Source organism: Osmia bicornis, chromosome 5, assembly GCF_907164935.1.
Source record: "Osmia bicornis bicornis chromosome 5, iOsmBic2.1, whole genome shotgun sequence".
Taxonomy (NCBI): Eukaryota; Metazoa; Arthropoda; class Insecta; order Hymenoptera; family Megachilidae; genus Osmia; species Osmia bicornis.
The window spans coordinates 11,115,466-11,133,372 of NC_060220.1; the positions used below are offsets into that span (position 1 = coordinate 11,115,466).

Below are 17,907 nucleotides of genomic sequence, written 5' to 3' on the forward strand. Positions count from 1 at the left end.
AATACAAATGACGCTCGCTAAAAATATAAAAATCACGTGTTATATTTAAATGTTAAATTAAGATATTACTTATATATTTTATAAATAAATAAATATCTAATTATAAATCATTTAGACGCTATACAGTTGACTTTTTAATTAAATGATTTTGAATCACTTTCAAAATACATCTACTAAACTTCTACATATATAAATTATATCATTGATTGTATATTATAGCCTTATAAAAGATTAACTTTATTTGCAATAGAGTTATACAGGTTTATAAGGATTTCTACAAAATGTTAAACTGAACATATGCTTTTAGTTTAATGTTGTACAGTTTGCTTTTAATTACATATGTTGTACAATTCCATTTGTTAGGCACACATGATTGTAAAAATCATTACGGTACTTTTTCAAATAAAGTTGAAAAGACTAGTATTGAAGATATTAAATATGTTCATTTATTTAATAAATCCTAATCCTCAAAATAAATTGTTATAATGAATTCACTTTTGAGAAAACATTTATTTTCTATGCTTTTTAATTGAGGCTTTAATTATATTGTATTTGAAATGTTTAAAACGTTTTTGTGACATACATCTTACTACTATCTATATAATTGCATTTTAATATTCAGTAATACACAAAAATATTCTTGTATGGTAGCATATTAATTTAAATAAAGCATAAAAATAATTTATTAACATTCATTCATGTCCTTATTTAAATGGCAATGATGATTAAAATATTATATTACCTACTTATGTTTTATAATTACATATATGAAGATTTACAGAGAAGTATATTACGTTGCTATTCATGTAATTGTTTTTGTATTTTTACATTTAATTAACTGTTTATGTAGCTAACATTTAAGCCTAAAAATTGGCAGCTTGTTTCGATGTACACAACTGTTACTGTAAAATGTTATGTATTGAACATGTAGCAAGGGAATAATTTCAAATTTTCTAATTTCAAATGTAATATCGTTTTCTAATTTTCCTTGTATTTCATATAAAATTTTACATTGTTATGACTTATTAAAATGTTATAATTCTTCATACAGTTTGTTTACCAGTCTCTTTGTAAACATAAAAATAGATTTATACATTTTATTTAATGAGAGAATATACATATCATGTATATCTATTCTAACATCATTTATTATTGCAATGAGGAAACACTGCAATATTGTAATGAAAAAGATATTATTTTTTGTCTGATACTCTACTAAATTTACAAAATACAACATTTTATGTTTGCAATAAGTCCTCGTATGTATTACAGTTTGATTGGTTTATATATAAAGGCAGAATGTTCTTTGTGATAACTTATTTCATAATTATGGTTTATATTTGCAGTGACAAAATATATACGTATTCATAAATTTTTTTTTCAAATCCATATGTCACATTGTATTTCTGTACAGAATGCACAATATATGTGCAAGAATCTATATAATTATATAAATATTATTAATCGTGATATTATTCATGATTTAATTTATCTTAAACATTAAGCATCGAGGACTGAGGTCATTTATATTACAATTCCTTGCAATTTGACTATTTAAAAAAAGTTCACGATATATGATACATAAAGATGTTATACTGTAAATAAACAAATATTAAAACCATATATAAATAACGTTTATAGATTTAAATAAATACGATTTATAAAAGTCACAGGTGTAAAATTAAGCAGTTGATCTTGTTCACAAAAAATCAAGTAGTGAATGACCTATAATTCAATTCATGATTTAGCATATTGTAAAAATTATATGAAACATAAAATTTGATTTATGTAACTTGATTTCGTATAAGATCTGTTTCTTATTTACAGTATAATTAATTTAATGGTATATTAAAATTCATTAATGAAAATATAGGATGGAGCATATGTACAAAGGCTGTGGATTCCTATTAAACCGAATACTTAGGACCACATTTTTTAATTGGTGTTAATCTGAGGCCTTTAGCCAACATTTGAGCTTCAAGGTCACGATCTTCATCTTGATACCTAAAAGAAAAGTATGTTTCCATTAACTGCTAAATGTTATAACTAGAATATGAATATAATAACTTCTGTACCTTGTGCAGACAAAACATCATTGAAATTAATATGAAGATCAATTAATATCACAAATGTGTATGATTGTTAATTTAAATATTGCTTTTTATGATTCAAAAGCACATTAAGAAGTGTGCTATATACTCTTATTCCTGTTTAAAAATTTAAACAAGTAATAGTTCTTATATTTTTAAACAGCAACTTTATATAAATCCTCATTTCTACAGCCTTCTGCGGTATAGATATGTGTTTAGGAAATAATTATCATAAACACATAAAAAGGTGTTATTTTATTTTTTTCATCAAAATAACTACTAAAGGATAGTTTTAAATTGAACAATGGTTATATTACTATAATTCTAATGATGTTATATTTTTAATCTTGTACATGAGTAAAGATAATTTTAAGTACAATAAAAATATTTTCATTCATACAACAATACTACAATATAGTTATGTATATAATACATCACTTTATCACAATGCAAAAAATGCTTAGAATATAACAGAAAAAGAATTGTGTATACACGAATAACATGCACAATTAGATTGTGACAAAAATTTTAAAATGACTGGAAAAAAGAAGTTTAAAATATAATTCTCTTATGACATGCTTTTATAGCATGCATTATAATTTGGTAGCTGTAACAAGACGAACATTAACTACCATAACAAAAAAAAAGCAAACAAAATACAGAGAAATGTAATAAAAAAGATTTAAAAATAGATTCTTTGATATGTATGTATACAGGGTGTCCCAGAACTGGGGTAGGAGCCGAAGAGGGATGATTGGTAAGGTCATTCTGAACAACTTTTTCCTTTGCCAAAATGTTGGTAAAGGCTTCGTTTTCGAGTTATTAACGAAAAACACTGGCCAATCAGAGCGCGCCGTTAGTGCGGGCCGAATCACGAGAGTGTTGGGTATGCTCCGCGCGGTCGTGATCAAGTGCATCGGCACTACGTCGATATACATAATAGGATTCGTTGGGCAAAAGTTGTATCGAATAATGAATTAAAAAAAGAAAGGAATAATAATATCGAATTATTGATTGCTCATGAACAGCGAATCCTATTACACCGATGTAGTGCCGATGCACTTGATCACGACCACGGTTTGAACGCAGAGCATACCCAACACTCTCGTGGTTCGGCCCGCGCTAAGGGCGCGCTCTGATTGGCCAGTGTTTTTCGTTAATAACTCGAAAACGAAGCCTTAAATAACATTTTGACAAAGAAAAAAGTTGTTTAGAATGATCTCAGCAATCATTCCTCTTTGGCTCCTACCCCAGTTCTGGGACATCCTGTAATTATATTGCAAATAATTAAATAACAACGCTATAAAAGCTAATGCGTTTGTTTAATATTGCTTATGAAATAAAAAAAAAATATCACGATTTGAAAAGCGTTAAATGCTCCCTGTAAAAGTTAACAAATAATTCTATTAAGTTAGTAAAAAACACATACGCGATTAAAATGACTGTCAGAGTGAACACAAATGACGAGTTGTTGAAATTATGAGTAAAAAAATTAGGTACGTGCGAGGAGCAGGCAACTGTATATTTAGGAAAAGAAGTTAATGTTTGGCATGTAGATTTACACCACCTTTGTCGCTCTTCTTCTAAAAGGGCAATGAGTGAATCTCGCTTCGCGACTATTTCCAGCATTTCAGTTAAAATTTCCCCTTCCTTTTTCACGTCATCACTGGTCTTTTTGTTATCTGTAATGTTTAAATATATCTTCAGCTTTGACATTCCTTTAGGAAATATTTAAAGAGATATACTTGTAGTTATAATAATAAAGTATTAACCATCATCAGCTAAGCGTTCTCTCAATTCCTGCTGCAATCTTTCATGACGATCTTCAAGTTGAACTTCCTGAGCTCTAACTAAAAGTTCCTTTTCATATCTACGCAGTTCTGTGCGTTCTTTCATAAGATCAAACCACTCTCTAAGCAAATCTGCTTCTTCTCGATCGGAGCATTCTGAATATTAAAAGTATAATTTATTTTTCAATAAATTAATCAATTAATTATAATAAGTGTCATTTAAACTACCCGTTCCCGCCCTAATCCTACAAATTTGGGGGCTCGTCAAAAAAAAAACTTGTGTGAACTTTGCTGTAAGCTTTTGTGTGAACATTGAGAAACAGTGGGATTAAAACAAGAACAGTGTGTTAAAAAAAAAAAAAAAAAAAAAAAAAAAAAAACTGGTTGTTAAGCACTAAACATTCTGCTTATCCTTTTTTTAAAAAAAAAAAAAAACAAACCGTGTGACGTGTGGTTTACCATCGTTATTTGTACGCCATGGAGTGTCTAGGGCAAATCGAAGCGATTGAGAAAAAAATAAAATCAGCCTCTGTGCCTGCAATAAAAGCCTTGCACAAATTTATTTATCGCGAAGAGGGAGACCGGAAGAATCGTAAAAGGTTACGAAATTTTAAAGGTTTTCCGTTTTCCGCTAATTCGGAAGAATACACAGCGCAATTAGAATATGCAAGACGTCTGACTACCGGCGATCTCATTTCTAGCTGTAATGTGTTTTGGGAATCGATTTCACAGGAAGCAAAGAAGAGATAATAACCCGAATGTGCAGTTTGTTAATAGATTTGAACCTATTAGCAAAACCAGGCGATGAAGAAGAAGACAACGAGGAAACTGCTGACAAAGTAAAAAATGACAGTGGTAGTGAACACGATATCCAAACTGTTTCTGTGCGACCGCAAGGAAAAGACATTAACTTTGCTTTCAACTACAAAGACGTAGAAGATACATTACGTACTTTCGATGGCAGCAATGCATATCCTGTGGAGAAATGGATAGAAGATTTCGAAGAAGCGGCCGAAATATTCCGCTGGACAGACTTACAAAAATTAGTCTTCGCCAAAAGATCCCTATCTGGATTAGCGAAATTGTTCATTCAAAGCGAGCGCGCCGTAAATTCGTGGAATAAACTAAAGGATGCGCTAAAAAAGGAATTCATTTCCAAGTCAAACAGTGCACAAATTCATAAAATGTTATCAGAACGGAAGCTGGCAGTACATGAAAGTGTTCAAGAATACTATCTAACTATGAAGGAATTAGCGTCGAGGGGCTCGGTGGAAGAGGAAGCGCTGATTCAGTACATCGTGCATGGTGTAACAGATGATACACCCAACAAGTTCATCCTATTTGCTGCTACCACCCTGGAGGAGCTGAAGAAGCGTCTGGGAACCTATGAGGAATTGCGTAGGAAACGCCGAGAGAAAAGTTATTTTTATAAAAAGCCGACGCAAACAAACAAAGAATCTCCTGCTGCAGCTTCGAAATCACCAGGACAACCCGCCGTCAACAGTAAGACAACCATAAGTGAAATTCGTTGTTTCATATGCGGTAAGAAAGGACACCATGCGAACGATTGTAAAGATAAGTCTTTAGGGAGAAAATGTTTCAAATGTCAGTCTCATGGTCATATTGCGTCCGATTGTCCGAGTATTAAAAAAGAAAATTTAGTTACTTCTCCGAAAATAAATAACATTTCTGTTCTTCCTTCAAATAATATGACAAAAGAAATTAAAATTAACAACATTACTTTAAATGCATTAATTGATACGGGAAGTCAACTCACCATAATTCGGGCAAGCTCGGCTGATAAATTGAACGCGCCAGTTTTAAACAAAGTAGATGTTACTTTATCGGGACTAGGAAAACATACGGTTTCCACGTTAGGTTATTTTTCTTCTGTCGTGAACACTGATAATTCTGATTTTCCATGTAATATTTATGTTGTCCCGGATAATGCGATATATTTAGATGTAATAGTAGGCAGAGATATCTTAAGTCAAGCGGAGGTAAAAATCGATCCAAACGGTATCTCTATTCAAAAAATATCGCAAAATATCTTTCTTGCTGAAATCAATGTACAAAACGATACTAATTTAAATATTGAAGAAAGCGCGAGCGTTGAACATCGTCAAAGCATTGAAAAATTAATCACCGATTATAAACCCGAAAAAAACTAAAAGTACAGATGTGGAAATGAAAATCGTGTTGAAAGACGAAACGCCAATTTTCGAGAGACCTAGACGTTTGCCGGTACCAGAACGCGAAACCGTAGATAAACAGGTAGAGGAATGGATCGAGGAAGATATTGTTGAACCCTGCGCATCCGACTTTTGTAGCCAAGTAGTTGTAGTAAAAAGAAAAAAGATGGTTCGCCAAGAGTGTGCATAGATTATAGAAAGATCAACAAGGTAATAGTGAAGGATAGATACCCGCTACCACTAATAGAGGACCAGCTTGATAAATTGCATGATGCCAAAATTTTCACGACGCTCGATATGAAAAACGGTTTAAGAATGTTAACGGTTAAAAATGTAGAGGAAGGTAGCAGAAAATACACATCTTTTGTCACACATAAAGGTCAGTTTCAATTCAAAAAAGTTCCTTTTGGCCTATGTAATTCTCCCGCGGTTTTCCAACGTTTCGTTAATCATGTTTTTAGGAAATTAATAAACGACGGAATCGTAGTGCCATATATTGACGATTTTATCATTCCTGCTGAAAACGAAGACATAGCGTTTTCAAGATTAAAATTAGTACTGGATGCAGCTAAAGAATTCGGATTAGAATTAAATCTTAAAAAGTGTGCCTTTTTGAAACTAGAAGTAGAATTTTTAGGGCACGTAATAAAAAGTGGCCGTATATATCCTTCATTATCCAAAACACAAGCGGTAATTAAATTCCCAGAACCAAAAACCGTAAAAGAGGTGCGAAGCTTTCTCGGACTTGCTGAATATTTTCGCAAGTTTATTTTTAATTTTGCAATAATAGCTAAACCCTTAAGTGATATGCTTAAAAAAGAGACTATTTGCCGTTGAAACGCTTAAAGCTTGTTTGTCGCGAGGCCCAGTTTTAAATATTTATAATCCGAAATATGAAACGGAGTTACACACTGATGCAAGTAGCGAAGGTTACGGTGCCATTTTATTACAAAAATCTTTAGATGACAATCAATTACATCCGGTGTATTATTTCAGTAAAAAGACAAGCGAAGCAGAAAAGAAATATTCTAGTTATGAATTAGAAGTATTAGCCGTAATAGAAGCGTTAAAAAGACTGCGTGTTTATCTTCTAGGAATTAAATTTAAAATCGTAACTGATTGTCAAGCATTCGAGAAAACAATGAGTAAAAGAGACATTGCAACAAAGATAGCGAGGTGGGCCTTATTACTCCAAGAATATGACTATACAATCGAGCATAGGCCTGGCGTCAGAATGAAACACGTAGATGCTTTAAGTAGACATCCGATTATGTTTACCGAGGTATCCGGTATTGCGATACATATTAAACGAGCGCAGGATAAAGACGAATCTATTAAAGTAATCAAAGACTTGTTAAAAAAAAAACCATACGAAGACTATTTTGTTAAAAACGATATTTTATATAAATTCTCGGAAGGTCGTGAGTTATTAGTCATACCTGAAAATATGCAAACGGAATTAATTAAACAGGCGCATGATAAAGGCCATTTTGCAGTTAAAAGAACAGAAGAATCAATAAAACAAAATTACTATATTCCGAAACTTCAACAAAAGATTAAAGATTATATTTCGAGTTGTATTCCATGTATTTTAGTAAATAAGAAAGCTGGCAAACAAGAAGGATATTTGCACCCTTTGTTTAAAGGAGAAGTTCCGTTGCAAACGTACCATCTTGATCATTTAGGACCGTTACAGTCTACGAGCAAGAAATATTCTTATATTCTAGCTGTTATCGATAGTTTTACGAAATTTGTATGGTTATATCCTACTAAGTCGACAACATCCGCGGAAGTAATTGTTAAGCTAGAAATTCAAAAAACTACTTTCGGAAGCCCGGCGCATATCATTACAGATAAAGGTACAGCGTTCACCTCCAAGGAGTTTACAGACTATTGCGATACAGAAAATATCAAACTGTCAACTATTACTACAGGGTTACCACGCGCTAATGGACAGGTAGAAAGATTAAATCGCACAATTATCTCTGTTTTGTCCAAATTAGCTCTAGATGATCCTACTAAGTGGTATAAATTTATAAACGACATCCAAAAAATAATAAACAATACCTACCAAAGAAGTATAAACACGACACCATTCGAACTCCTCTTAGGAACAAAAATGAACGGGAAAACAGATATTATGTTAAAGGAATTAATCGAAATTGAACTTGTTAATAATTTTAATAGCGACAGAGAAAAACTACGGCAAGAAGCGAAAAAGGAAATTCTTAAAGTGCAAAACGAAAACAAAAAGACATATAATCTGCGTAGAAAATCAGCGAATGCGTATAAAATAGGTGATTTAGTTGCTATTAAGCGTACACAGATTCAACCAACCAGATAGTAAATTGAAACCGAAATATTTGGGACCCTATCGAATCATCAAAGTAAAAGATAGTAACACCTATGACGTAACTAAAGAGGGGTATTGCGATGACCCAAAGACAACGACCACCTGTGCAGAATATGTAAAGCCATGGGTGCTAAATAGTTTATCATCCGGGGCGGATGAAGGGTAGGATGGCCGAGTTGTGGGAGTATTGCGTGGAAACAGCGAATTCTGGAAACGTCGATTTCTAGAAGCTGTTCGTCTTTTGTTTTTTCCCGTTACGCTTTGCACAGCGACAAGCTCGAGTTCAGTGTGCTGTGAGATCTCGGCGGAAAGCTGTGCTGCCGATTGCGTGTCAATTCAAACCCAAATCGTTTTTTTGTTCTTTTCGTCATTTTCGTTTTTTTGCTTTACTCTATTCTTTTTCAATAAATTAATCAATTAATTATAATAAGTGTCATTTAAACTACCCGTTCCCGCCCTAATCCTACAAATCTGTATTAAAATCTTTGATGATAACAATAATATTTGTTCTTACCGCCTTCTCCACGGAGAGCCTTTTCAACGCTAACACCTCTGCTTTCTAATTCTCTTTGCTTAACTTCTGTTTCTTCTAGTTTTCTTTGTATCTCTTGAGCCATACGTAATCTTCAAAATATTTATAAATGTTAATTACTTGTTATATATATTTTAGTTGAAAATAAAGAACTTGTTATATTCTGAAATACTGATCTATTTAGAACATGAAATATTTTTCTTGTATACCTTTTTAATTGTGCTTGTCTAGCTATCCGTTTTGTAGTTTTTGTTTTACGTGAAATGCTATTGCATGAACCTTCAGTTACTGTAGCTTTATGCATGCAAGATGTTGACACTGCAGTTGTTTTTGTATCATCTTCTGATAAACTGTCATCTGTTAAATGAAAATGTGTATTAAATATATAAAATGTATATTTATCACTTGTAAAACAAGTGTTATATGTTATTCATACCTGATACATGTGTAGTGGGAATAGTATAATTAAGGGGCGGCGGTGGAATTGGAGGTGCATTTTCGTTCAGGAAGTTTCTAGTGAGCATACCCTCGCAGACACTTTTTGATCTCGTGTTAGTCTTTGGTGGTACAATTTTATCAAGCTGAAAAAAATGGATTCATTATAATATTGATTCCTTGTACTGTTCGTTATAGACATAGAAAAATTAGTTTGATTCTGGAAATTAACACATTATTTTAACACTGAAAACGAAAACTGCAATAAAAGATATTGAAGCTCACATAAAATTAATGCAGTTATAGAATACACACGTATATACACTCTGATACTACTCAATTACAGCAAATAATATAATACTCTAAGTTATATAAATTTCTGTTTGATAAAGTAATGTCATGAATTTGTATAGAAGAAAAGAAATTAAAATAGCAATTTTTAAATAACTCATAATAAACTACTATTTACATTTTATCTTTCTATTTATATTAGAAACAGAATAAAAATAATCAAAGCACACTACAAAAAAAGAACATACTGAAATGGCAATATATACATATGATACAATTTAACATGCTTGTTTTTTAACGGTGGTTATTATAGAAAGGATTGAAAATTCTATATTGCAAAAATAAAGTAGAATAGCTTATGCCAATCAATATGTTACCGTTTTAAAGCAGACGAGAAAATGCAGCAAACGAAAATAAAATTATAGTACCTGCACAATATACAATAACGAATACAAATAGTGGCATAAGAAAGCTAATACTGGAAAAATTAGTATCAATGACTTATGAGTTGCTTACATCTGACCCTTCCGAATACGATTTATATAACTGAAACATTTTAGAATCCAATTAGTTTAGAAATAGTCAAGAGTATATCTACACTGTACAGCAGAAGAGATGTAAAGATTAAGAAGTGGTAACATTAATAAACGTACTTTGCCTTTTGATTTTGATGACAGACGGAACATAGATAACTTGTCTTTCTGATTGGACGGTGAAGGTGATGATTCCTTCTTAAAGAAGAAGTCTGAAACTGCTTGAATAATGCTCTTTCTTCTTTCCGGATCCTTTGTTTTCTGCTTCTTATCTCTTTTCACAACGGTGACAGAGGTATTGGATTTTGGAGAACCACTGGTACGTAGAAGTTCATCCATTGACTTTGTGTTAGCCGTAGATAGACCACTGAAGTTTATTGCCTCCGCTACAGCCTTCATGTTATCTGTACTTTTACTTGTCTGCAACTTTAATCCAGTCTTATTTTCCCCAGAGCTATAAAGTCTCATACGAGGTTCAAGCTGTGTTTCCTCTTTGCTTTTCCTCTCTTCCATTGAAAGCTGCCTTCGTGCAACTTTCATCCTCAATTCTTTTATCTTGTCCTCAGGGCTGAGACCCAGGTCCTCGTCGCTTTTCAACCTGGCTCTTTCTCTGGCATCTTGTCTCGCCTTTTCTGCTGTCCTCCTTACCTCTTCATGTTTCAATCTTGGCGGAGCAACTGGTGTCTTGAAATTGTTTTCTGCCTCGTTATTTGCCTCGGTCAACGAAGCATTCTCAGAAGATTGAATTTCATTCTTCTTGCTCTCTTCGTTTACTTCTTCTTCTCTTCGCTGTGTCTCTTCAGTTTCCAGACACTTTTTGGCATCTGCAAAAGTAGTTCGCAGAGGACTGTTTTCAGGTGTTACTATGGACGTAGGTGTGAATTTGCTAACCAACGAAGTATTAGAAACAGGTGGCCTTATCGGTGATAAAACAGGGGTAGAGGTAAATGAAGACGCTCTGGCAGCCCTTCTTGCTTTCTTCTCCGCAGACTTCTGCTTATGAGCTTCTACTTTATCCATCAATAAGTCTTGTATAACGTTCTTTTGTTTAGACCTTTCTCTCGTGATTTCTTCCAATTTTCTCGAGGTAGCTGGTGAATTGAAGCTGTTGTTTATGATGGCATCTTGACTCTTGATTTCTTCTGCTATCATTTCAGCAGTACGCGTTTGTATAGAACTCTTCGAGTTCTTCCTCTTCGATTTCCTCACATCAATGGAGTCTTTGGCATTACTAAATTCTGCGATTCTAGACTGCAATCGTTTAACATATTCCAGATAGTCCGGGTTGCTTGAATCGGCCGCAGTTTTCGGTTCTTCTTCCTGACTGGCCTCTTGAATCTGAGTTGGAACAATAGAAACTTGTGGATTCACCGGACTGGCAAGGATCGTGATTACTTCACTGGTGGTTGTATCTTCAGCCGGTTCAACGATCAGCAAACTATCCTCCTCCATCGACTGGAACAGTTCTTTATTTACAGCTTCCACAGGAGGTTGATCATGTTGAACAGAATCCTCTTTCGCATCTGCCTTTTCCTCAATTTCATTTTCCGTCTTCGTTACAGTACCATTTAATTTATTCATAACGTCGTCCATAGTAACAGGATTAATTTCTATTACGTTCCTATCGTTGTAAGCTTCTTCCTCGGAACACGAATCGTTCTCCGCGTCCAATTGTGCTATCGGAGCGTCGGTAATCAATCTCTCTTGGGAACTCGAAGACGTCGGAGCGCTCTTGATGTTCACAAACTCCACGTATCCTCTATTCTTAAGCATAACCATGTTAGAAGCGTCTTGCAGGCTATCGTCTAACAAAGATTCATTGTCTGTATCCATGAAATCAATATTCTCACCGTTAGCTAGAAGCTTCGAGGTGTCGTTAACAGGAATCTCCAGCTTCCTGTTATATTTCATAGAATCTAGCTCCATGTCCGTTAGGTCTTCCTCTTTCGCAATGGTGATGCTTGAATTTCTCGTTTTCCCTAACGACGTACCGTTTCTTCTGGTGGTTATGAATTCCGGATTTATATTAAATTCGACGTCTCGCAAGTCGTCCGAGACAAGTACCTCTCCGTCGCGAGCCCATTCTGAGAATTCAGTTTCAGTGAAAGCAGCAGTGGTCACGTCGTTCTCTTCGGAATCATCCTGTTTATTCGATACAGTAGAAGCTACAGACGTTGGGGTGCTGCAGTTGCTGATACTCTTCTTATTATCGTCCTGCAATTCCAAGTGCTCGATTTCATTTTTCACTATTTCCAGTTCCATTGATGTTTTGTTCATACTGCTCACCGGATCGCCAGACCTGATTATATTATCGTTCGTCTCTTCGTCTCGGAGAAACGGACATTCTATGGAGTCTGGTTCGAAGGATTGGGCATCGTCAAAGTCCTTATACCTGTCAGCCTGTTCGTCCAATAATAGATCCCCATCTGTACTGTGAATCTGTAATCGTGGCGGGGACAAATTTACAGCAGACAACTGTTGATTCTGTACACCTTCTTCAGCTTCGCCATCGGTGGAAGACAAGGAATCGCTGTCTATCTCCGAGTCTTCGGTGCTAACCGTCTCCTTGGATTCTTCCTTCCTTTTGTTCCAATCAACCTGTGGCACAATGATGGAGGTCTCGTGCAGAGGACTTCTTGGCCGAAAACCATTGCTTTCATTAGTATCCACGTTCTGAGAGTTCTTTACATTTTCCATCGTTTGAGAGCTGTTGACCATCGTGGCCGTTTGACTAGACGACACCTGTTCCTTTGTTAATTCTTCTTTGCTCGCCGTGCTTTTCGATTCGCCGCAGACAATGTTGGGCGCAGTCTTTGACTTTAGAATACTCGACTCTTTGACTAAATCCGGCAACTGGGTTTTCGACATTTCAGGCAGAATCGTTGCTTTGTACATTGGATTATCATTGTTCAATAAATTCTGGGATGAACGATTCGCGGAGTAAGACTTTACAGAAGAAGAAGAGAAGATCGCCGTGGGTGATATCGGGGACAATTGGGCATTGCTTGATCGCAGTTTACTGGTTCCTTGCAGAAATGCTTGCATCGTAGGACTTGGTTCTGGCGCAGGATTCAAAAGTTTCTGATGCTGAGAAATGGCATCGGTTAGATTCCTCAGTTGAGTATCTACATTTGAAGCTGATCCTGATTTCATAACGGAACCACCGAAAGCAGAGCCACCCAGTAAATACTTCTTCTTTAATTCTAAAGATAACTTGGACGCGATACCTTCCGTCGAATGAGTGCGATTCAATAGATAATCTCCTTTACGTGGATTCATTAAAGGAACTCTATTTGTATTATTGCTTTCTTGTTCGTTCAAGGTACTTTCTTTCCCTGCGCGAGGAGGGTGTTTGCTATGATCCGCTTTCATCTGTAATTTCTCATCGGGATCCTTATCTTGCTTAAGGTTTCCATTAACCGACGATATAACTTTACTCTTCACTTGAACTTTCTTTGGCTCTACGTAATTACCCCTGGTTTTTCGAACGTACGAGTCGTTGATTGTGATTTCTGGGATCTTATGGAGAGTAGGAGTGGCACCATCGTGTTCGAATTCAGAATCGGTTGATATCTCCGTGGCTGAGTTCTCCTCGCTCTCATCTGATGTACCTTCGTTGGAGGCAACCTGTAGAAACACAAATATTATATTAATAAATGAAGAAAAATGCTTAATGTAACATAGAATGTTATAAAGAAAAGAACAGAAAGTATTGTTTAGTGTATTAGTGAAACAATTAGTGTAAGGAACATGATGCATATGATTGAAATAATTTTCTAGAATTCAATCTACAAGATTGATAAGAAAAATTGTTATTATGATAAATTTTGAATAATATTATTATTATATGTATAATGTTTCTCATTTATTAGTCACTGCTAATTGTTCACTTTTTACCATGAAACTAATCATGATGATAATTTTTTGAATTTATCTAAAATGAGAGTGAGATTTTTTAATAAAGTATTGGCTGGTGGTAATTTCGAAATTAATTAAAAATTTGTAAGTTATGCTGCCAGTTTTAGCATGAACACTAAACCAAACACAAACAATTAATTGGTTTCAGTCACTGTTAATTTATAATTAGTTCAATTGTTTCACTCCATTCGTACATAAAAATTCTTTACCTTTTCCTCAGTAGTCTTGGGTACTTTAAAAAGATATACCACCATCAGCCAACTCTAAATAATATTCTTTTGTTTCTTACTTTATTAATATATCTCACACAATTTCCCTAAATGTAAGTCATAAAAACACATATATTCAAATAAATATAATAATGTTCAGAGATGTGTTCATCATACTTAATGCGCTTCTATACAATGTATAAATTAAAAATTAATTTCTATGTTAAGATATTATACATTTATCTTTCTTGCTTTTATCGTTCTTAGAAGCTATGGTGGTTGAAGATCCACGCTGGTCAGATTTTGTTAATGAATGAGACTTTATAGGATGAGGGTATTTTTGTTCAACAGAAGTATTATCAGGTGCTTTACTTATTTCACTGTCGTTGGTTATTATTTTATGTGAATGTTCTAAATCACCAATTCCTGTGCTTGTAGCGTTATTATGTTTATCACTAACAGTGTCCTGCGCAATTAATCTTTCATTACTTGTAATGGAACTTGATTGCACATTGGTAGATTCTAAAGACGCAGTATTAGGCTTTCTCTTTGTACACTTTGTCCTTACAGGAACTTCAGGAACAAATTGTGTACTGGAAACATTAGGTCTCGAAGAACTTAAATTCTGTTGTCCATGTTTTCTTTCTGGTCTTATCGGAGCATCATTTAATGTATCTGATGCAATTAAACTATTGTTTATTTGCCTTGGTACTTCAATATTTTTTTCAAGAACATTAACTTTGGTAATCTTCTCGTATTCAGTTGGGGAGCTTGTTAATTCAGAAGATGATCTGGAATTTTTATGCGATAAATCAGTTCCATAAATAATTCCTTTTCTTACGTTTAAAGTACTATCACTTGCGTGCAAAGCATTGCTTCTGCTGTCTGTTATTTTAATTTTGTTAAGCTGTGGCATTAGCATTGTTTCAGTGACATCATTTTTAATATCCTCACGAGAACGAGTTAGCACGTTTGCTTTTTGTTCATGGAGTTTAGTTTCCAAGTTATTATTTTGGGACTGCGCAGCCAACGCTATTCGGTTTATGCTGGGTGAATTTTCAGGGGAACAAACTATGATACCTGTTTTCTTTTCGTGTAATTGGGTTTTTGAATGATTTCCGTTGATCTGGGAACTTAATGTTGCTTGTCGGTCATTATTTTCATTGTTAGAAGTATTCTGTCTTTCTTTGTGTAATTTATTTTCTAAATTGCTTTCATTGAGTTGTGGAACTATTGCTTCTTCTATGTTTACTTTTTTAGAAAAACTAAACATATCTATTTTATCTTCATTCAAAACTTGTGAATTATTATTATTTGAATTTGAATTTTCTTCATATATGTTTTCTAAATGTAGTCTCGGTGATGAAGTATTCAAATGCAATTTAGATTCAATATCCTCAGTATCGATATAACATATTTTTTCATTCAGTAATTCTATCTGTTCAAATTCTTTATCGATACTATCAATATCGCTAACGTTAATTTTATTTAATTCATCAATATTAGTATTTACACTAGGTTCATTCTTCAACTGTTCGTTTTCCACTTTTTTAGGAGACCCATGTTTTGTTTTATTAAAATATTTCATTATATCTTTAGTTTCAACCTTGGCAGATACCTTTGGTTTAATGTCTAATTCAACAACTTGAATATCCGGAGATTTTTCATCTTGAGAAGGTACGCAATGTTTCTCTGTTTTCTGCTTTTTCCCCTCTATGAAGTACTTGTTCATCTTTTGTCGAGCATTTTCTGTGGACAGTGGTCGAAGTTCACCTACTGGAATTTTATTCCTTGCTTTTCTTTGTCTTAAATCACGTTTCAATTTGTCGAATGAACTATTCTCGTCAGATTGAACGGCTTGATTAGAAACTTCTTTGGGTATTGTTAATTTACTAACTTCAACGGATGGTTCGTCCAATGATTTTTCACTTGTAGGAGACGGTGAAGTAATAGTTAGAATTGGAATCCGTTCAATGTCTTTTATGTGGAGTTTGAATTTATTCTCTTTCTGGCTTAAATTATCATTCCCTGTTGTGTCACACTTTTTAATATTATCCGATTCACCAGTTTCTGATCCTTCTGTACTTATTTTATCTTGAAGAGGGAGCGTGTATAATTCATCGTATAACGTTTCCGTTGATTTGTAAATTTCAGATGAAGATGGTGATGATTCCCTACTCTGGTTTGGAGAAGAGGTTACAAGATCTGGTAGTTTCTCCCTGTATGTTGTACTTTCTTCGGTATTAGGCTGCATTGTATTATTGCAACTAATCTGTCTAAATGGAATAGCATCTGGAAGCATAATTCCTGCAAACACTGTTTGCAGTTCAGTATTTAATGTAACACTTGTTTCTGGAGACGTAATACCTAGGTCAGGAGTTACTTTATCATTTACTTCAATATTATTTAGAATTATTTCTTTGGTTAGTTTGTCATCCACAATATTTGGAACTGGAGTTGGTGATTCATTTAAGAGTTCTTGGGTTTTATTTACGTCAGAAGGGATATTTTCCTTTACTATATTTTCATTCTTTGAGATACACTTATCCGGGTTATCATTCCCATTCAAATTATTCTGAACATTTAAAGGGTCTGAGCAAATTAAGGAAGAATCTGAATTTATAATGTTATTTGAAATCACACAGAAAGAGGGCTTGGTTATAGGAATTATGCTTCCACATGCCTGTTGATCTGTGATACTTATTGATGAATCAGTCGATAATGTTTCTGTATTTGACACATTTTTAACATCCTTACTGTTGGTGCTGTTGTTGTGATCACTTACTGTTTCACTGTTATTCATATTTGTCACTTGGGGTAACATTAAATTAGAAGTTTGCACAGGAGGTACGAGTGACTCTTGAGTTACATTATGTACAGAATCTTGAGAAATTTTCACCTCCGTTTCCGAACCGCTGTCCGTGTCGGAGCTGCGCGTAGGATTCTTCAGCCAGACTTCTTGCTTTCTCAGCTCCCGAGCACGTATGTCATCTTCATCTTCTGTGGCAGTCGTACTTTCGTCGTCTAAACAGAAAAATATCATACCGTAATTAAAAAGAATACAACGAACAAATGTATTTATATTAATTATACCTTCGTTAGTATATTCGTCACTGGAATCTTCATACTCGTTGCTTCCAGTATCAGACTGACCCAAAGTAGCATGAGGATGAGAATATCTTAACGTCCAATTTTTAGCAAGTTCAAGAGTCCCTTCAGTTGTCAGTGGTTGGTCTATTGCTTCTTCGTATACTTCATTATCGTCATCCGAGTCACTGTAAAATAATAAATCATTTTAAAATGTTCTTATAAATTTTAAGTTAACGATAATTTACCTCATGTCTGAGATATCATCACTAGAGCCCATCTCAGCAGTAGAAGCACCGAAATTTCTATCTGTCCATACATCTTCGTCTATTTGACTTTGAGGTTCTTCAGCATCTGACATTTCTGCCAAGTTTTCAAATTCTATTCTTTCAGGTGTCTGACCGCGATCAAGTAAATCTAAACCGACAACGCCTTCCAGAGGTGCTTTCGCCTAAAAGCGGATATTAATTTTATTAA

The 17,907-nt window shown here is 34.2% G+C and overlaps 1 protein-coding gene across 20 annotated transcripts in view; it reads right to left on the bottom strand.

Annotated features, from left to right (window-relative positions):
• Positions 1–206: 206 nt before the first annotated feature.
• Positions 207–17,907, bottom strand: part of LOC114878658 (F-actin-monooxygenase Mical) — a 52,928-nt gene continuing 35,227 nt past the window's right edge. For 14 of the 20 annotated variants that reach the window (XM_029192720.2, XM_029192716.2, XM_029192714.2 and 11 more), the window contains 10 exons: positions 17,679–17,881; positions 17,437–17,618; positions 17,243–17,367; positions 10,337–13,843; positions 10,200–10,229; positions 9,394–9,538; positions 9,167–9,314; positions 8,940–9,049; positions 3,863–4,036; positions 3,327–3,772 (listed from right to left, as the gene is read on the bottom strand). In XM_029192720.2, coding sequence (XP_029048553.2) covers positions 3,444–3,772; positions 3,863–4,036; positions 8,940–9,049; positions 9,167–9,314; positions 9,394–9,538; positions 10,200–10,229; positions 10,337–13,843; positions 17,243–17,367; positions 17,437–17,618; positions 17,679–17,881 — 4,953 coding nt within the window. In that variant the 3' untranslated portion in view covers positions 3,327–3,443. Of the gene's footprint in view, positions 2,005–3,326; positions 3,773–3,862; positions 4,037–8,939; positions 9,050–9,166; positions 9,315–9,393; positions 9,539–10,111; positions 10,230–10,336; positions 13,844–17,242; positions 17,368–17,436; positions 17,619–17,678; positions 17,882–17,907 lie in introns of those variants that run through there. The other 6 variants (XM_029192726.2, XM_029192725.2, XM_029192723.2 and 3 more) reach the window with 3 other exon arrangements.